Genomic DNA, 21,741 nt, shown 5'->3' with positions numbered 1-21,741 from the left:
GGGTGGGGGGCGTGGAGAGGCACAGCGCCTCCTAGAGGGCTCTTCTCCCTGCCCGCCCTGGGTTCCTTGAGCAGGTGCACCGTCCTGCTAGCCAGCCCTGGCTGGACAGCTGCAGGCCTGGGCTGGGGTGGGGCTGGATGGTGGGCACAGAACACAGCCCCGAGGCTGTGTACCCTGGCAGGTGGTTGGAGCATCTGCTCGGGATGTGAAGTCGTGCTTTTGTGGATGTGCCATGGAGGAGCCTGAGCTTCCAGCTGGCTTTCTCCTTCCCTAGGACCCTAGGGAGGAGGCTCTGGTCTCGGCAGAAGCAGGTGAAGGGTTGTTGCTGGTGGCCAGCCTGTGGCCTCCATGCTTTCTTCTCCTGAGTGGCAGGCGTGTCACTGCAGCAATCAGACCTAGAGAGGGGCCAGACAGCCCTGTCCTGGTGGTAGTTCTGTGGAAGGTTCGGGACCTTGCTTGCCCTTGCCACGTGTCCTGGCTGAAGTCAGAAGTCCTGTGATGTGCTCGTGTGCTCTGATACCTTCCCTGAAGGACGGCTCACCCTTTCCCCAGTGTGCTGGTGGGATTATTTGGGACCTGGCTTTTCCTTTCTCTTGATTTGTTTTATCTGAATACTCCCTCCCATCTTCTGTTATTATTATTGTTTGGCATTTTTTCATGAACTTTGTTCCTGATTTCCATTTTTTTCCTTTGAACTTTTCAAAGTTACCCCCCCTCACCTCCTAGGTGAACCCCTGAACTCTCAAAGTGTTAGAAAATGTTAGTTGCTGTGATGTCTGACTTTTTGCAACCCCATGGACTGTAGCCCACCAGGTTCCTCTGTCTATAGAATGCTACAGGCAAGCATACTGGAGTGGTAGCCATGCCGTCCTCTAGGGGATCTTCCCAACCCAGGGATTGAACCTGGGTCCTCCTACATTGCAGGTGGATTCTTTACCATCTGAGCCATGAGGGAAGCTCTCTCAAGGCTCACTTTATTTTCTCAGCAGCTTCTTTGTTTCGCTTATATGATCTCAGCCCATGAACATTAATCAACAGAAAACCAAATCTATCATCGCAGACGCTGCCATCGACATACCACTCAGGTCGTAGGCCTCCCCATCATCCTGTTCTATGAAGCAGGACTCAATTTCCCATAAGCAGAAGCGGAATGTCTATTTAAATACTACTGGCAAGGTCTGGGCAAGCTTCCTATTTATAGTAAAATCCTTTTTATAATGACCTCATAGATGGTGCCAGGAAATTGCTCATGGATGGGTCAGGCCAAAGGCCAATAAAGCCACCATGTGAGCTTTACTTTAAAAAATTCCTTCGTGAGCCTCTGGAATCCTCTGGAGAAGTGTTTTCATGGAGTCTATGACAATAAACAGGGCCACCGGGATGGATTACTGTGGTAGAGACATTAAATGTAAGTTCAAAGGGAATTTCCGCTTTTATCAGGCCAATCTCAATACTTTTTATTGCTTTGGGCTTCCCAAGTAAAGTAATGGGTGAATCACATTGACTTTAAAGAGATTTATGAAATATTTTATATGCAGAATTGGCTCTGGACTTCCTGGAGGCAGAGAAGTGTGATTAGAGACAGAGTCTCTGGGAACATTGATAACCCAGGGGGTGAATCCTGCTTCCTCCACATCTTAACTAGGCCCTGGAGCCAGCCCCTTCATCTCTTTGGGCTTCAGTTACCTCATCTGTCAGATGCTCCCTATTTCACAAAAATGTTGTGAGAATCAATGAAATAGTATGTGAAAAGCATCAGGGTAAGATATGTTACCATCTTGTAGTTGTCACATATGTCTGCTTCTTTATCTTCTCAAAAAGTGATTGAACAGGGGGCTAAGTGGGTAGGCACAACCTGTTGTTCCCTTCTCATGAGACAATCCTAGTCTTTGCTTTCCTTGTGTGTCTATGTATAGCACAATGTTGTACCTACTGTAATAGGGGTTCAAGTCCTAGTTTAATACGGTGTTCTACCAGTGGTCTGTTGGTGGTAAAAACTGTAAAGAATTACCTGGGCTTTCTTTTTTTTTTCTTTTTCTTTTTTTTTTTTTTTTGCTGCATAGGGTCTTAGTTGTTGTGCTCAGAGGCTTCTCTGTAATTGTGGTTCATGGGCTCTGGAGCATGTGGGCACTGTAGTTTGCGGTACACAGGCTATCTAGTTGAGGTGTATGGGCTGAGTTGCCCTGTGGCATGTGGGATCTTAGCTTCCCAACCAGGGATTGAACCCACATCTGCTGCATTGGAAGGCAGATTCCTTATCACTGGACCACCAGGGAAGTCCCTTTCTGAGCATTCTTATGCTGTATATCCTATGTCTTCATTTTGATAAATCACAAAGGATATGGTATGTTGGAGAAAAACTAGATCCTTTGGTTGCTTACAGATTTTGTGAAAGGGGAGAAGTCTGACATAGAAAGGAGTCCCTAAGAGAGCAGGAAAGAAAAAGGTGATGAGACTGGGCCTCCTAAGAGGTCTGGTGTGATGATATGCATGGAATTCTTTGATCTCTCATCATGCAGGAAGCTACCTAAGTTGTGATTGGCATTTCCACATTTTATATCTAGTTCATACCAGTCATGAAACTTAGCTTTGGTTGGCACTCAACCCCTCCGTTTGAAATAACCCACTTCTTTCTGTTCATCTTTTGATTGATTTCCATGATAGTTGCTTAATGAAGAAACCCTGAGTTTATTTGTTTCATAAACATACTTGGATTTCCTTAAGAGAGTTCTAAAAATGGTTAAGATGGCAACTGAGTGAAGAAGAAGAAGAAAGGGACTTCCTTCTGGATTTGGGCAATGAATTTCACAGGCAGAGTAAACTTTCTGCGGACATCCTGCTTTTTGGAGATTATTTGCAAAACCATTCTGTATGAGGCACATCTGTCTTTGAGATGCAGTAACTGATGAAGAAGAACCCACATTCCTGGAGGCCACAGGGTGTGGCCCCCTTCTCTGTTTACCCCAGTCAGCCCCCACTTTTCTTGCAGAGAATTGTCTGCCTCCCTGAAGATGAAAATCAATGACTTAGAAACTGATTAAACAATCCAAATAGCAACTGATAAATGGATTAACCCTCTATAATGTAATTCTGCGAGCTTTTGTCTTCCGCCTTCCCCAGGTAAGTTTTTCTATTCCTGGAGGCAAAGAAGAGGCATGGAGGAAGCAGAGGCCAGGGGGAATCATATTAAAGAGGGTGAATCCGTTTATCACTTACTGTCTGGATGGTATTTCTGCTCACATATCTGCTTCCTTTTACAGATTTGTACCCTACGGGACCCTGATTAATGTTAGCCAGTGAATAATGAAAGATAGTGGCAGACGTTGGAATTGGGGAGGAGGAAGTTACCCTTGTGGTTTAGGCTGATCCCATAAACAGAGAGACTTCTCTTCTTTGTCTCAGACAGAGAGTGTTAATATGACAAAGAAGTGTCCACAAAAGGGATCGAAAAACAAGGAAAATGAAAGCATTTCTCCTCATACAAAGAACCTGTCCAAAGCTTTTAAACCAGCCCCTAGAAACTGAGATTTCAGTGCTTGAGGACATGTGCTGTTTTCACGAGCTTTGTTTTGAAAAATCACGTCCCAAGATATTCCTTTGCTTTTGTGTAAGGCCTTTCAGCAAGGGTGCCTTGTGAAAATCTTAAGCCTCAAGATATGCTCATTAACTCACCATTCACTCCATGTCTGGTATGTTGTTTTTCAGTTGCTAAGTCATGTCTGACTCTTAGCGACCCTGTGGATTGCAGCACACCAGGTTTCCCTGTCCCCCACTATCTCCCAGAGTTTGCTCCAGTTCATGTCCATTGAGTTGGTGACACTGTCCAACCATCTCATCCTCTGCTGCCCTCTTTTTGCCTTTGGTCTTTCCCACCATCAGAGTCTTTTCCACTGTGTTGAGTCTTTGCATCAGGTGGCCAAAGTATTGGAGCTTCAACTTCAGCAACAGTCCTTCCAATGACTATTCAGGGTTGATGTCCAGTATGAGACTGAGCTAAGTGTCCAGCTATGATTCTAGGGATCTGCTGATTAGCTAGTCCTGGGTGCTTTCCATAACCAATGAGTCTGGACTTTAGGGAGATGGACGGGGCTGAACAAGAATGGACACCTATATACCTGCCAACATGTGTATCAGAGTCCCCCAAAGCATCTTCAGGATCCTTCCTGGAATGATTCCCTCATCCTTGCTGCTTTGTTTTCCTTTTCAGAGACAGAAGGACTGTTTCCTAAACAGGAGCCTCTTTCCCTAGGTAGGGCAAGGCCTAGGCAGTGGCCTTTCTCTTTCCCTATAGTCACAGCACCACTGACGGTTGTCATCTGATGTTTGGACCCTGAGGGCCAGTTGTTCAGGAATGAGAGAGGTTCACTTGACTTGTAGGCTGTCTGGATGCTTCAGTGATCCAGGGAGGCAATCAGAGGAGCAGGGTTGTTTCTCTACCAACACAGAACTGACAAATGTTGCAAAAATCAAACTCGGCTCTGAATGGCTTACAAGACATTAGTACCACTGAACTGAGGAGAATCATAAAACTTGGCCCAGGAAAACAGCCTGGTTGTAACCAAACCTCGGATTCTAAACCTCATATTTTTTCTGGAGCAGATTCAGCCACACCAGCAGGAGAAGAGGGGCCAGTGGAGACTCACTTCAGCCTAACACTGGATTTTTAAAAAAATGTTTCCACAGCCCAGAAAGGACCGGATGGGACAGTCATTCCCAATAACTACTGTGACTTCTGCTTGGGGGGCTCCAACATGAACAAGAAGAGTGGGAGGCCGGAGGAGCTGGTATCCTGTGCAGACTGTGGACGCTCTGGTGAGTGTGGCCCCTTCTCTCATCGTGTGCCCATAGACCAGGACCTCTTCCACTCTCATTCCTCTGCCATCTTGTTGGGGACAGGGACTGAAGGGTGGGTCCGGAAGTGATGGTGGTGATTTTTCGAGTGCAAGGGGGATTTTCAGGTTATTTTGACTGTTTTTTCCTTCTTGAGTCTTAAGAACTAAAATCTGTGCTCTGGGATCCAGGGAAAAGGGAAAGAAGAAGGCGTGGGCTTGTGTCTGTCCGGCCTTTCCATGAGGTGGATATTTCTTGGTGTGTGTTGTTATGGACGACGGTGAGACAGTGTGGAAACAGCCGGAGACAGAGGCAGTGTGTTTCCTGTATCGGGTGATGTGCACGTCACAAAAAGACGTGTTTGTTCTGTGGAAGTCCCCGGGGCAAACCGGAAGAATGTGGAGACATGAATGTTGGGAGAGCTGCCACACTTGGAGTTGTGGGGAAGTCAGAGACCCCTAGGCTTCTGGGTAGCAGCGTGAATACCACCTCCATTGGCCACTCATCCCATTTCTCATATGGAAAACCAAAGAGAGCCTGGTAGATCAAGGAGGCAAAAGGGCAGGCGTTCTTAGGGCTCTTCTGGAGTAGGCTTGGGATGTTTTGAATTTTCATCTTTAATCTATTCAAAGACTAAACCTGATTTTGTTCTTTTGTTCTTAAAATGAGTTCAGTCTTCAGGCTTTTGTTTTGCTTTTTTCATGCTGGATCATGGTTGGCTTTTCATATTGTTTTGTGTTGTAATGAGGCTCAAGTGCAAGGCAGGGAGGAAAGTCTCAGACTCATCTTTAGTCTCATCATCTGCTGACTAGTAGATGAAATTCAGTTCTGCTGGATGGTTGGTTCCAGCAGCTGGGAGTCATGGCTCCTTCCCACCTTTCTACCCAGCATCTGTTCAACTCCTAGTCCTGAGAGAGGGCCTGAGATGACCACACCTGGCTTTACTATGGCAGCTCAATTCTTCCCTGGCTCTGTCCTCAGACTTTAGCTTTTAGTCCGTTGATATTTGGTTTTGGATTGTTTAAGGTTTAAGATGGCAAATCAGTAACTGGAAGAGCATTGTAGTTTCCACTGCACACAACCCCCCACATTTAATGCTCAAGGACCCTGGCAGGGTGGCCCATCTGTGCAATTCTGTCAGTTCCTTACTTGGCAAATGTGATACCTAATGTTGAACTTTTTATTCTACTGGTGCCAGCTTAGACAAGGGGGCCCATATGATAATGGACTCCGGGATTTAGAAACTTGGAAATGAAGCAAACTCAGAAAGAAAATGAAGCAAATGAAATTCAGTTCAGCATTTTTAAAGAGAAAGCCATCAGACAAAATCTCTACCACGAGAAGCAGAGTTACTTGGTGGCAAGATATTCTAGTCAGATTTGTATGGACTGCTGGGGGTTGAGGATGGGTTAGAGAGGGCAGCTTCAGAATTCTCAGTGAAAGCTGCTGAGATGTCCCTTCTTCCTTTCCTACAAAAGATGGGGTACTTGAATGTGATCCATGGGGGACCAGAAGTGGGGAGCTGCTTTTTCCTATCCAAAGCCTCTCTCTCCCACAGCCTTAACTCAGCTTATTCTTCCCAGGATCTGTCTGCTATGTGACCCAGGGGGCCGTTTTATACCAGCCTAGGTGTTCTCATTGCATTCACCAAGGATTCGTTTTGGTGGATAATTTAGTCTAGGTCTGACTCTGATGTTCCTGAAATAGTTGACCTCTGGGGAATAAACAGGTGGCATTAGCCCATGGGATATGCTTTGTGAAGGCAGGTGGGTGAATACTTCTCTAGGGCCTCCCTGGAGTCCTTGCAAGGAAGAGTGTGGAGCTCGGGAAAGCTGTTTTTCCTTCCCATCTACTCCACTACCTACTTTTCCTGGGAGAAAAAATGAGATCCCTGAAACTGACACTGTAAGGGGAGCCTTGTGACCTCAACAGGGGCAGTCCTGGGGCCCATTTATAACATGAAGGCGTGTGTACCCAAGTTTTATAGATTTCAGGATACTGTCTTTTATTCAGCTTTCCCACCCCTAGTTCCCACTTTCCGAGTGCTCTGAGTTAGACTGAACAACCCCAGACTTTCTGGAGTAACTTAGACCTGGGCGTGTTTAAGACCTGGAGTGTGCGTTCACGTGCCTGCATGCCCGTGTGCACATATGCGTGCTTGTGAATGTGCGTGTGTGTGAGTGCAGGACACAGACCTGTCCTCTAGGGGTAAACAAAACGAGAGACTCTTTGAATACCTACCACTTAGCAGACTTTCCAACTTCTTTTCGCTTTCAGTGCAAATGAACTACATGTTGTAAGGGCAGAACTGAAAGGGTTTGGGAAGAATGGGATTAGAAACGGGTAAAAATAGAAATAAAATGGATGGAGGCTTAACCACCTTGACCGGGTTATCTGACAGTAATACCTTTGTAAAGCTGACTGTCAAAATGAAGGACAAACATTGTGCAAAGAAACGCCAACTGAAAACACCAAAGAAATACCAACCAGGCTTAAAAACCACCAGAAAAACTCATTGTCTGGGGCGGGTGGAGCGAGCGTGCACGTGAATGTGTGCCTTCGAAGAAAAGAAAGAAAAAGATCGTGGTTGAATCTGGCGCTGTCAGAGCTGCGGACAAATATGTTGCAGTAGAGATGATGCCTTTCTGGGGAGGGGAGAACCCTTTTCCTTGGAAATGTTGCCTTTGTCCTCTTACCCCAAACCCCTGTCACCAGGTGACGCACCCAGTTAATCCCTTTGGTGTGGAATGATGTATGATCTTGCTATTAAGAATAACACTGTAATAATGTAATAAGAATATTAATAATGCTGTCTGTTGCTTAACCCATGTGCTGATATATTCATCATACATGTCAGCTCATTTGGGAGGAGAAGGCAGGAAGGAGAAGGAGGCAGCGGCCGCAGCACGCACCACGGAGGACTTATTCGGTTCCACGTCAGAAAGTGACACCTCGACTTTCCACGGCTTTGACGAGGACGATTTGGAAGAGCCTCGCTCCTGCCGAGGACGTCGCAGTGGCCGGGGTTCGCCCACAGCTGATAAAAAGGGCAGTTGCTAAACGCACGGGACAGACTCTCTGGGCAATTAGCCATCACCCTGTGACTTTGGTCATTGTTCTGGTTCTATTTTTTTTTTTTTTTTAAGTGAAAGACAGTTTAGATTTTCCCTTCATCCTGGCTTTTTCCTCTCACCTTCCACACGCTCCTCCCCTCCTTTCCCTCTGTTTAGGGTACGTACAGCAGAAGCACAGACTACTGAAAGGAAGCAGAACGAAAGAGCAGAATTAACAGTCCTTCAGAGAGACGGCCTTGTGATGTACTATTTATTTTCCATAGATACGGGAAGTTAGGTGGATTAACTCTTTTTTTGCGGGGGGGGATCTTTTTGACATGAGCAGAGTTGATTTCCTCAGTTTCCCTATTTATTGGCAAAACGAAGAGAGGAGGAACATTGGGTTTGGAAACAAAGAACCAATAATGTTAAAAAAAATGATTATTTATATATTCTAGCTAATATTAGTAGACCTCCTTTTTTGGAGACAGAGAGGGAGAGAGAAGGGAAATCAAATAAGTGAAAGTAATATTCCATGTAGAAGAAAGCCTCTGTGGGGGAGGATTGATCCAAGGCGACCCCATCAGGAGGAGGTCCTCGGTTGGAGAGGGTGGCGCCATCTGTACCCCATGGAGTCGGCGGCTCCCCACAGCAGATCCCTCCCCACTTCTGCTCCTCGACCTTCCCATCTTCCTCCCTGCTTGCAAGAACGTGTCAGCAGCTCCTGGGAAGCCAGGCCGCCCATGTGTGGCCTCCCTCCAGTGCCTGGGCCCCAACCAGCAGCGCCTGCGGGATCCTCTTCCTCCATCAGCAGAGCTGCTGTTTTGTTGTTGCTGGTTTTTTCCTCGCCTTCCTCCTGGCAAAGAGCAATTTCCAAACTCAGGAATGGACTCTGAGCAGAAAGTCATGGACTCAGCTGTGACAAAACCACCTGAGGCTGTGCTCATGGAAGAAAGAACGTTACCTCACCGTAGAGTTCTCTCTCCCCTCGCCCCTGTCTAAAAACATATAAACACCCATTGGATGATCGAGTCTCCCATATTTCTTCTATTTTTTATAGTGCCCTCCAGGCACTTTGTTTTATGTTTCCAATAGCACCTCCTGAAATAAACCAAAGCAACACTTGCTCAAGGCCCCTGGGGTGATGAAGACCATCCACCTCGTTGCCAGTTCCAAGGATAACAGCTGTGCGGTCCTTGTCCAAAGGTATGTCCTGGCTGACTTGTCTTATAATGAGGGAATACCATCCTAGTTGTTTTGTTTTCTTTATGCTTTTTCCTTCTTTCTTTTTTCCTTTCCCCTCTTCTGACTTGTCTTTTGTTTTTCTGGGTTTGGACCCCCTTACTCATGTGGGAGTGGCCCCTGGAGCATCTTTCTACCCAGCCATCCACTGTCTGTGTGTGCATGCATACTTCTGTGGGCCCGGGCCTAGGTGTGGGATGTGAGTCTTGCTTGGACCCTAGGGGGCTCTGTGTGGAGAATAGGGGGTTTCAACTGCAAGAGAAACGGCTGAGGGAGTGCTTGGCTACTGCCTCCTTTGGCTATGCCTGGAAGCAGAACCCAGGGAACTGAGGTTGGAGTTGGCTGCTGTCCTGGCATAGGAGTGAGCGGACTGCATGTCTAGGGTGGAATTCTTTGCTCTAGGTGCCAATTAAAAGAAGATCTCTGATTAGGTACAACATTTAACCCAGTTGATGTGAAGATTCTGAACTCCCCCCTAAGCATGGTCAGGGTCTCCGGGCCTTCCTGAGAGTGTAGGTGCAGAGACGTAGGCACTGCCCCTTGGCTTGGGTTGGGAGACCTTAGAGGCCACCCAGGCAGTAGGCTGTAAGTGTCTGGAAGGATCTGCTTTGACAATCCAGCCTTTGCAAAGCCTCATGAATTGGACCTCTCATTAAACTAATATACCAACCCAACAGAAGCAAGGACCAAGCAAAGAAACCCACAAATGGACTCTTTATGCTTCCCTTTCTGGTAGCCTGAGACAGAAAGGGCTTCCACCTTTCTCTTGCTTAAAATACGTAAGTGCTTTCCTGGGCGTTTGTGCTCAGCTGTGAGAGAATGAGAGTGACTACCTCACCCACTTGGGAGGTGGTCTGCCTGATCTGTATGTGGCCCTGTTCTTAGAAAATACAGCATAAACCTCCAATGCTGTGATATTCCTGCATGCTCACATGGGAAAAAGCCAGAGTAGCTGGTTCCAGTTGGTTTCTGCTGAGGGGCTTACAACCTGCTCTTGCTGTTATTCTTCACCCCTTTACTTCATCTGTTCTGTTACTTTGACTCGGGCATTGGATTCATAGACTTATAACTTGCTCCCACTGGTAAAATATGAGCTTCTACACTAATAAAAATGTATCCAACCAATCTATATGGTCATTTGAAATCTTGCAGTTGCTTGTAGTCTTAAAATTCTCAGTGACAGCTTTACTTTGAACTTGAAATTAAAAAAAAAAAAAACCTCACATAATCAAATCAAATTATGAAATTTCATCTAATTTCAGAGTCTAGCTTGGGGTTCTGAAGGGGAACCACGAATGAACTGTCTAAACAAACTCCCATGCAGAGATTTATCTGAGGATGGCTGTTGCTCACCTGCTTGTTTTACTGGCATAACTTGATCTTCAGTGTCTCTTGTTTAGGGTGGTAGATGTCCTCATCTTTCTTAGTTGGTCTAGCAAAGGAGAATGTCATCATGCATCTTAGCATTACTTGACTACCTTATCTCATCTTGCTTATAGTATCAGAATTTACAATCTTTAAAAAAAAAAAAAAAGACAGGAAAAGAACCGGAAGGGACTTTGAAGATGATCAAGTTCAAGTCCTTCACTTTTCATTGGGAAAGATCAACCCAGAGAGACTGAGTTACATTCAAGAGAAGGAAATGGACATTGCTTGGAGGCAGATGTCTTAAGGGGAACGAAGAAAACTCTAAAAGGGAGCTTAGGAGGAGAAAGCTGGCTGTCTTGGCTTTCCAAGTGCCTTGATGGTCGATGTCATAGTTTATCCTCCTTTCGTTATATAGCAATAGCAAACCATTTATATGCCAGGCCTTGTTCTGTTTTCCCTGGAACTGTTCATTTAATCCTCTTGACTACCTGTAAAGTAGGTGCTTGTATTACCCACAGTTTACAGATGATGAAACTGAAGATTAGTAATTAAGGAATGTTCTTGAAGTCCCAGAGCTAATAAGGAGCCAGATTTTGATCCTTGGCAACTTGACTCCAGCACTTTTACTATTTACTTTCAATATAGTTCTGCATTGCTCCTTGTATGTTCCATATATGGAATATAGGTATATATAGATATAAGTCTCTTCCTTTTTCTCAGGTCCACCTGAGAACTTTAAAAGGTAATCAGTCTTATTAAAAGCAATTTCAAAACTGACGAGTAAGCAGTTAGATCCCCCAAAGATAATTCCAATTAAAATTCTGTGCACAACTTTATAGAGAGCTCATCTTCTAAACTGCCATTTCTAGACATTCCCTCCTGATGCCTATGAGGGACAAAGATCTGCTTTCTTGCAACCTCAGAAATTGCAAGAGTTGTGTGAGTAGTCAGCACATCTATCGTTTTGTTGTTGCTTTTGTTAAGTATCGATACTCAGATATTAGTACAAAATAAATTAGAGTCAACAGGATGAAAATGGTCTGATTAATTTTCTCTGTCCTCAGCTCAGTAAACGCCACCCCAAATCCTTCAGAAATGTCACCTAATTTTCTGAATCCTAGCCCAAAGATAGGAGAATCAAAGATAGTAGAACCTTCTAAATTTGTTGCAACATACAACACCCCTGGGGGGCACTTTCTGTAAAGGTGATTATCCTTGTTGTCTACCTGTTGTTTTTTCCTACCTAGGACAGTCTAATTCTTTACATCTGTTGCTGAGACTATGTAGAGAGCAGACCCTCTAATCACTCTCAACACTGGGAGTGGGGAATTTGCATTTAATTTTTTTAAAGGTACTTTAAAGTCACTAATGCGATTTGCTACTGGTATTTCAGAGAGAAAGATTTAATAAAAACATGATGTTCACATCAATAGTATCCCTTTAAGTCTTCCTGCTTACCTTGCATCTCTCTTTGCACCTAATGGGCTGCAGCCTGGTATTGCCTTTATATAGCACTTGAGGGAACACAAGATCATTACTCAGGGAGAGAACTAAAGGCTGTTTGGAGGTTCTCACTTCATGGTGGAATAAAATTAATTAATATTATCCCAATATGCCTCCTGTTACGTCTGATGAATATCATCTTGAACTTGTACTTAAAGTTTGAGCAGACTCAAGTGTTAGGAATTTTTCTATGGGGGATTTTGTTGACTTCTGGAAGTGAAGTTACTTGTGCCATGTATTTTCTGAGTGAGGTGTTTTTTTGAGTCGAAGCCTAGAGTAGAAAAATCTGAACTCAATCCCTTTGTGAGTTTGTTTCCATGAATCTCTGTCATGGTTTCTCTATCCCTAGGATATGGACGTTTCTTGTGTGTGTTAATTGCTCAGTCATGTCTGACTCTATGCAATCCCATGGACTGTAGCCTGCCAGGCTCCTCTGTCCATGGAATTCACCAGGAATGAATACTGGAGTATTCTCCAGGCAGGAATACTGGAGTGGGTAGCCACTCCCTTCTCCAGGGGATCTTCCCAACCCAGGGATCGAATCCAAGTCTCCTGCATTTTGGACAGATTCTTTACCATCTGAGCCACCGGGGAAGCCCTGGACATTCCTTACCCTATCACAATACATAATCAACATTACCTAACCTTGATTCTTCAGACAACCCCGTGAAATAAAATAGATTTTCCTTATACCCATTTTGCTGATGAGGAAACTAAGGTTTGACCAGGTTAAATGACTGGTCTGAAGTTCCAGGGTCAGTAGGTGGTGTCTCGTCTCTCTTGAGTGCGATCAGTCAAGGGCTTTGAGGTCTTTCACTCGAGACCTCCCTGGACTGAAAGGAGGCATCTGATGCTGTAAAAACCAAACCAAATCAATCCAACCCAACCCAACCCAAACCAAACCGAACTCCTAAATCCCAGCCTATTATCCTCTTAGAATCCTGTTGAGAGGTGGCAGTGTCTAAGCTTTCATGAATTTCCCCAAAGAACTGAGGTTGACTGATGGTCAGTGTGATTGCTGGTGGTGACATCGGAGTGGGGTGGGTGGAGGGGTGAGGTGGCAGGGAGTGAAGACCTCAGACTCTGTTTGGGTCACATACCCAAGTACTTCTAACACTGAAACACTGAATTATATGATTCTGTTGTGCTTAATAAAAGTGATTTCTGACCATTTACTCAAAATAGGAAAAACCGCATAGGGAAAATCGTTCAACTTGATTGATTTATAAAACAGCTGAGAATGACAGAAGATCCTTGTCAGAACTAAATTATTGGCTAAAAAGCATTTGCAATTAGGTTTTCAAAGTGTTTTAACACTGGCCCTTCGCCAATAACTAAGACTTAAATTTTTTTTAAGTTTTGAAATAGTTTTCATACTTACAAACTTGCACAAATAATACAAAGATTTTCCATATACTCTTCATCCAGATTCTTCAGTTAACCACAGTGCAATGATCACAACCAAGGAATTCACATTGATGCAGTACTACAATCTACAGACTCTATTCAGGATTGATTTACTCCATTATGAGTGACACAGACATTTTGCCTTTAAGCTGAGGTTTAAGCTAGTATGTAGAGTATAATATTTTCATTCATTTAGTGGCTAGGGACTAATAGCAACTCAGCCTTGTGAAGGATAGGATGAAATTAAACACAGGGTCAGTGGATTTATTTGGAATCTAGCTGGGCAAACTAGATATTAGTAAGTAGTTAAAAACATATAAGAGTTTCATGGGATGGTATGTGAGTATTTTTGCTGTGAATCACCGTAGTCAGGGAGATTTTCTTGGAGGAAGTCATCCAGATCAACAAAGAGCTGTAGCTTGACTATTGCTATTTAATCTGTAGGCAAGGGTGTCTATTGTGAGAGAGAATGAAGATAGTGCTGAATAAAAAGCAAAAACTGGGAATCACAGCCTGAAACGTAAAATGGCAAAAATCGCAGTATTTTTAAAAAGTGTTTAAGTATTGTTCTTTAGCATTTTGTCCATGTCCCTAGCATTAGTGCTTAGCAAAACATATTGTGATTTTTTTTGGTAGTCTTTCTCATCAAACAGATGGTGTGTCTCCTTGAGGGCAAAATGATGTCATGCGTGTCCCTCGGACAGTACCCGACACCATTGTGCCATAATTGTTTGTTGAGATAAACAGAACTGAGCAATGTTTCTGAACTAATTAGTGGAAGGATTTAGCGTCTCCTTCTATGCACAGTGGATGCTCAAGAAATTTTCTTGGCAGGAAAGTTGAAGCCATAGCTGGACACGGCATCCATTGGTCAAGTGAAGGAGGTAAATGAGAACCAGAGGCAGTGGTGGTGGGGGGGGGGGGAGGGAGAGAGAATGAGGACATGAAGATGGGGTGAGGGGCAAGTAGGAGATCTGTGGAGTGATGGGAAGTAAGCCTCCTTAAGGCGGCTGAGAGCGGAAGACTGAGATGTAACAGGACATTCCCAGTGGCCCACATCGGCCCAGAAAGAAAAAATGGATGTAGGAGCAAAAAGTTGGGAACCAACCAGCTACTTTCTAGGTGGCTTAATTAGGGTAGAAGAAGAATGTGTGTGTGAGTGTGTTTGTGTGTGTGTGTTGGGGGGTCAAAGGTAGAAATTTGAGGAAATCGAAGGGATGTGGGTTATGGTTATGAGACAGACTCACCAAGCAAGCAATGAAACAAGGCTGGGTGGGTGGGGATCTGGGCCACTGCGGGAGGGACTGGAAGACTCCTGGCAGAGGGTGAAAGTCTGATGGATGCCCAACTTGCAAGAGCTCTCTGGGGGCTTTGAAGAAAGGCCAGCTGGTTCTGTTGCTGGAGTGAAGGGGCTGGAGGAGATGGAACAGTGAAGAGATGAGCACAGGGGAGGGTGAGGAGGGGAGCCTGGGAAGGGACAGCAGAGAAACAGATCCAAGAAGGGGGCAGTGGGATGGGATGGGATGCAGAGGAAAGATTCAGGAACAGGGGTATAGGGAGGGCTTGGCGGTAGGTGGAAATGAGGCCCTTCTCAGTCTCCTTTTAAAAGCATCGGTGGATGGATAGAGTCCTGGCTTTGCAAGTGCATCAAATCCAGTCCTGTACATCTGACCAGTGATGCCTTGGGTACCAGAAGCGATGGGGGATGGGAAGGGGAGGTGCAACTTGGAAGAGGCTGAGCAGCTCTTTTTTTTTTTTTTTTTTTTAGCTCATTACATTTTGAACTCTGTTCCCTGCTGGCTTGGCCGCTTTACAGTTGAACCCTTCCCTCTCCTCCCCTCCCCACTCAGAGTGAGCTGGACACCATGGGGAGACCCATCTCTGCCCTCAGGAACTGCTTCTTGGGGTGAAATGTGATAGTCCTTGGTTTTATTGCTTATTCCTTTGTGCCGACTACTCCATTCCAAAGACCAAAATAACCTGGCAGACTTCATTTCAGCTAGAAGCAAAATCCTTGCCTGACTGGTTCCCATCCAGGCTAAAGGGACCCACCTGGTTTGAACTGCCACCACGTTCCAAGGCTGACTCTGGGGATCACTGGGCTAGTTGAGGACTGGAACAGATATCTTGGCTTGATTTTCTCTCTGAGTAATTCTGGCACCCTGGGGCAGGATTGGGGATGAGAGCGTATGCATGAAGCAGTGTCCTTTTCGCCTTAGACCAAATGGGGCACCCGTTGGGCTTTGCTATGACTACTACTGGTCCTGTACCATAGATACTACTCATTTCCATTTAAGTGACAGGTGACAGATTCTATCATATTCTATCATAATGGTCCTTCTGGGGTATTTCAACAGGGAAAAGATTGTTTCATTTCTAAGTAGAGGAGAAAAAAGTAAAGTGAAAGTGAAGTTGCTCAGTAGGGTCCGACTCTGCGACCCCGTGGACTGTAGCCTGCCAGGCTCCTCTGTCCATGGGATTCTCCAGGCAAGGATACAGGAGTGGGTTGCCATTTCCTTCTCCAGGGATCTTCCCAACCCAGGGATCGAACCCGGGTCTCCCGCATTGCAGGCAGATGCTTTACTGTCTGAGCCACATTTTGCTAATACCCAGTTTTGCCTGCTACGCCACCTAGGAATTAAAAATCCAGCCATGCCCTCTGTTTCTCGTGTCATTCTGTTGTCCAGGAGCAGCTGATCTCTCCTGTTCCTGGCTGATGTTGAGCTGCTGGTGTTGAATGAAGGCACGAGGGACAACTAGTCTGGTGCTCGTTGTGCATAGCGTGGCCTCATTCGTGTGGCAAATTGTTAGTTGTTTCCGTTTTTTTTTCCCCCCAATTCATTTCATTTCCACCACTTCCTTAAATTGAAATCTTTCTTTTTTAGGCAGTTGCCCTGTGCTGTTGTTTTTTGTTTTATCTTTCATTGCCTTTCCCTCTGCAGTCAACGCTCTGACCTGGAGACTCCGGCATCCTTCAAGCAAGCCGTATCTGAAGAAGGTGGAGAGAAGCCACGAGAATCAGCACCTCCTCTTCCTCTTCCTCCTCCTCCTCCTCCTCTTCCCTTGCCTGGCCCCCTCCTGCGCATGTGTTTCCGCCAACACAGGAGCCTGGATTGTGGACAAGCCTCCAGTGCAACTCAGCTCGGCTCAGAGAAGTCTCGGGAATGGCCTCACTTTGTGCAATAAGAAGACTTTTTTTTTTTTTAATTCTCCATTACATTTTTTTTTAAAGTGTCTGTGAGAAAATATCCAGGTCAGACTGGAATTGCTCTACCGTAGAAATAACTGAACACAAACAGACTTACAGGGAAAAAAAAGAGTTAACTATTTTATTTATTTCAATATTTAAAAGAAAAGGTGCTGATGTGGCACAGTATTTTTGTTTAAAGTACCTTCAACTTTAAAAGTTAAAAGCAATTTTTGTGAAGACATGAAAATCAATAGAGGACTTACTGTAAAATAAAGACTGCATATTAACTCTAAGGAAAAATACCCCACATTTTTAATAAGAGAATAAAGATCAACTCTGCTCTCTCAGGCTTTTTAAAAAGCCATCCATGTATGTTCTTTAGGTATTTTTATTTCTGCAAGTTGGAAGTGGTAAGTGAGGAGTGATCAGTTTTTTTTTTTTTTCCTTCTTCAAAAGTCTATTGAAAGTGTTTGATTATGTGTTAAGACTTGACTGAAATAAATTAGCCACAAGGGCTATCAGCAGTCTCTCCACTCCCCGCTAAAACAGTCAAACAAACAAACTCTCCCCTCACCCCAGGCAAGCCCCATTTATCTGATGTCAAGAAGCAGCCTGCCTTCTGGTTATCGTGTCTGATGAGGCCTAGTTCTGAAAGGAATTCCATCTAGTGATTAAATATATCTCTGCAAGTTCAACAGATTTAAACACAGACAGCTTTGTTTAAAATAACCCAGTGAAGAAAGAGAAAGAGAGGAGGAAAAAAAGAGAACAAAAAATAAGCATTTGCTGGGATGATATTGAGTCCGTTCTCTGACAACTCCTAGAGGAGACTTGCAAAGGAAGCCTTCTGCTGATCTGGCTTCTAGATGTCCCCAAGGACGAGGAAGGCCAGCCTGACGGATGGAAAGCTCACATTCAGTTGCTGATGGGGAGAAAGGCGGGTGAAGTGTCCTTTTATGGCCATGTTAGTGGATGTGAATGTGACCTATGAGGCACATTCAACACTGTGTCTGCGGCCTAGTGAAGGAGCTAGGGTGACTGGCTGGGCCACTGGGTTTTGCTCCCGATTTCATGCATTCAGGCTCTTGAGTTTCCCTCACTGCTAAGCAGAGTCATAATAATCAATGTACCGTCTAACGCTGGATATTCCTCTCAGGAAAAGTCTTGGGTGACAGTGTTAGTGGGATGGTTCTGAGCCCGAGAATATCTCTTTCACCTTAGCGAGGGGAGTTGGAGGGGCACAGAATTCTTGCCAGTCCGTTCAAGGCCAGTCCCTGGGGGAGATCACCAAGAGTATCTTTTTTTAAAAAATCATTTTGTTGTCCTCTCTGTGACGTTTTCTGATAGAAAATGTCCTTTATCAAAATGATAATTATTATAATAATCCACTCTCCAACCAACTTCCACAAGTTATAACATGCGTAGAATTGTGATAAAGTTTTGCATAATGTAGGGTTTGTATTAAGTTTGTGTAAGTTTCAGTTAAAATAAAAGCCTGTTTCCAATGCTCCTATAGCATCTCTGTAAATGTTGCTTTTCCATCCTCATCCTCCATGAGTTCAACTTTCACACTGGCCTATAGTAGGGGCTTCTGAAAGGATTCTGCCCGTTTGCATGCCCAGGATCTGTTGAGCCCCATTGTTTTGTTTAGAAGCACAGTCCAGAACAGAGGCTGCCACTGGCTTGGCTGATAGGTGGTGACTTGGACAGTGAACAATGTCCAGGGTTGGTACCAGCATCCGAGCTTTGAGTCCAGAGTTGCTGTTACCCACCCCCCATCACCACAGCCACCGCCACCCTCTCCATGGCCAAAATGAAGCTATGGAGAGCTTGGTTATGTGTACCGACCTAAGATACCCATCCAGTGTTGCTGTCACATCCTGTGCTAAGATAGTTTTGCACAATAATGCATGATGTAGTGTGTGCTTGGGAAAAGCTGAGAGGTTAATGCTTCCACTTCCTGGAAGGTAGTGGTGTAGCCTCCCCAAGCTGCCAGTTGGCACAGCTGTAAACCTGCCCCCCACCCAAGATAAGTATCTCCTTGAGTCTGGAGGTGGACACTTCTCCGATGGGTCCTCTAGGTCAGAGTGAACCAGGCCAACCTCTCAGGCCAGATTTGCCCCCTGAGCATTGCCAGCTCACACATAGGCCAGATGGAGATGGAACAGGACACTGTGATTCTGCTGTTAGCATGTTCCATCTTCCTTTAGACATTATGGATTTTATACATTTCTCTGGCAGTAAAAAGGATATTCCCCCCAATATACCCTCCTTAGGGTTTTCTTCTTTTTACTGTGGGTGAAATATGCATGATATTAAATTTACCATTTTAACTTTTTGAAGTGTATGGTCAGTGGCATTAATTATATTCACATTGTTGTGCAACCATCCCCACCATCCATCTCCAGAACTTTTTCATCTTTTTCAACTGAAGCTCTCTATCCATTAAACACTGCCCATTTCCCCCTCCCCAGCTCCTGTCAATCACCATCCTACTTTCTGTCTCTATGAATTCGATTATTTGAGGTACCTCATCTAAGTACATTCATACAGTATTTGTCCTTTTCGCCAGACTTGTTTCTCTTAGCATATCTTCAAAGTTCATTCATGTTGTAACATGTCAGAATTCATCCCTTTTTTTTTAAGATTGAATGCCATTCCATTGCATGTATGTATTATATTTTCTGTATCTGTTCATCTGTTTATAAATACTTGGAGTAGAAGTTTTGATCATTTATTACACACTACCCACTTCCTGTGTGTGCATGCTAAGTCCCTTCAGTTGTATTCAACTCTTTGAGACCCCATGGACTGTAGCCCGCCAGGCTCCCCTGCCCATGGGATTCTCCTGGCAAGAATACTGGAGTGGGTTGCCATGCCCTCCTCCAGGGGATCTTCCCAACCCAGCAATCAAACCTGCATCTCTTATGTCTCCTGCATTGGCAGGCAGGTTCTTTCCCATTAGTGCTCCTGGGAAGCCCACCCTCTTCCTACAGTGACTCAGATTTGAGATGCCTAAATTCAGAGGGATTTGAATATCTTCTTAGGAGGGAAGTGATTGCACCTGAAATTCTTCTACTTTGTACCCTAGAAGAGGGTACTTTGCCTCCGAAGGGCAAATACTGTACCTAAAGTGTGTTTTGTGCTAGTGCTAAATCGCTTCAGTCATGTCCTACTCTTTGTGACCCCTCAGACTGCAGCCCGCCAGGTTTCTCTGTCCATGGGATTCTCCAGGCAAGATTACTGGAGTGGGTTGCCATTTCCTTCTCCAGCAGATCTTCCTAACCCAGAGATCGAACCCACATCTCTCTTGTCTCCTGCATGGGCAGGCAGGTTCTTTACCGCTAGCCCCACCTGGGGTGTGTTTTACTTCATGACTAGAGGCTTTCTCTGTAGAGACTGTCTTTGGGATGCTCGTAGGGACAAGATATCTAGCATGGAGCTGTAAATGAGGACAGAGGAGACCCCGCAGAATCTAATGTCTCTAACGACAAGTCATGAGGCAGAGATTGCCTTTTCTAAATGTCTGACGGTTTGTTATTGGCAAAGTACGCGTATGCTGTCGGTCTGTTGGTGGTCACTGACCAGGAGGGTGGGGGAACGTGTACATGTGAGCCAGAGAATGAGAAAAAGAAGTCATTTCTCCTCATGCATTTGGAAATATTGAATTGACCTAAAAATTTGTTGGGATTTTTCTGTAAGATGTTTTGGAAAAAGTTGAACAAGCATTTTTGCCGATCCACTCTATTAATTTGTATGAAGAGTTAGCTCTGGGTTTGAATTCAGATGCCTACAGGGCAGGTATCTTTAATGAGTAAAACAGGCCAGGGATGAGAAAATGAACAGTGCCAGGGAGCCTTTATGCTCAGCTTTGGGCACAGGGGGGGATAACAGAGAGGGGTGGCGGGGGGTATGGAGAGCCAGAGAGCTCCTGAGAGCACCTGTGCTCTGAATGAGGCAGCTCCCGCAGCTCAAGGTGGTGCTGCCTGCAAGAACGTGATCCCAGGGTACCCAGGTCCTCTGGTTTTTCAAGAGGGGCCAAAATATTTAAATATTTGGGAGATCTCCCCATTTTAAAATGTTGGTTATAAATTGAAAACACTGAAGAACCACTTTGTGTGGAAGAAATCAAATGTGAGCATGTAGCAGATACCCTTTGAAGGCTTTGGGGCAGCTCACCAGCCAGGTGGTGAAAGTTGAAGAAGTGAGGTTAGGTTGCCTGGACCAAACTCCATCATGACAGCAGATCCTTGACTTAGCCTGTGAGTGTGTCTGGTGGTATCCTGACTTAGACCTGTTACATGATGGGAACGGTCATTTGGTGGCCCTCTGGATGGAGCTAGGTCATTATTCATCATGTGTTAGGGATTCAGGATGTGGTTCCAGGAAAAAATGGATGTGGTTCCCCCATCCAACCCTCTAAAAGATCTCCCGTTTAAAACTCTGGGCACAGCTGTAAGTTTAAAGATATGTTTTTTACTTCACATTATTATTGATGATGAGTTATCTGTTATATCACATTCCTTTTATCCTTTTTTTTTCTAAGAACTTCAAATTATTCCATTTGATTAGAACTGAATTCACTTTATTGTATCCCCAAACCAGCAAATTCACAACTTCTTTTGATTTAAATAAAACATATTTATACATATATGATATCTTACAAAATGTCTTCTGAAATAAGTTACATATGAGATTCCCTGGTGGCTCAGACAGTAAAAGGTTTGCTTGCTATGTGGGAGACCCAGGTTCGATCCCTGGGTCGGAAAGATCCCCTGGAGAAGGAAATGGCAGCCCACTCCAGTATTCTTGCCTGGATGGAGGAGCCTGGCAGGCTACAGTCTATGGGGTTGGAAAGAGTTGGACATGACTGAAATGACTTCATATCATATATCATATCATATCATATCATATATCATGAGATGTAAAACACTTTTAAATTTAAATAACAAAAATTCTGGAGGGATATATATATATTATATATAATTATATTTTATTGTATAAAGTATATTGATACTATATTATGTTTATATTAAGGGGGCAGCAGACGATGAGGTGGTTAGATAGTATTACCGACTCAATGGACACAAATTTGAGAGATAGTAGAGAACAGAGGAGGCTGGCATGCTGCAGTTCATGAGGTCGCAG

The 21,741-nt window shown here is 44.6% G+C and overlaps 1 protein-coding gene across 6 annotated transcripts in view; it reads left to right on the top strand.

Moving 5' to 3' along the window:
• DPF3 (double PHD fingers 3) overlaps positions 1-21,741 on the top strand; it is a 288,441-nt gene that overhangs the window by 213,238 nt on the left and 53,462 nt on the right. For 4 of the 6 annotated variants that reach the window (XM_012181974.4, XM_060418247.1, XM_060418248.1 and 1 more), the window contains exon 8: positions 4,684-4,812. In XM_012181974.4, coding sequence (XP_012037364.1) covers positions 4,684-4,812 — 129 coding nt within the window. Of the gene's footprint in view, positions 1-4,683; positions 4,813-7,687; positions 10,255-16,345; positions 18,107-21,741 lie in introns of those variants that run through there. The other 2 variants (XM_027971982.3, XM_060418249.1) reach the window with 2 other exon arrangements.

This window comes from Ovis aries, chromosome 7, assembly GCF_016772045.2.
Source record: "Ovis aries strain OAR_USU_Benz2616 breed Rambouillet chromosome 7, ARS-UI_Ramb_v3.0, whole genome shotgun sequence".
Lineage (NCBI taxonomy): Eukaryota > Metazoa > Chordata > Mammalia > Artiodactyla > Bovidae > Ovis > Ovis aries.
The sequence above is the reverse complement of the archived record's forward strand: the minus strand, read 5'-3'. Positions and strand labels throughout refer to the sequence as shown.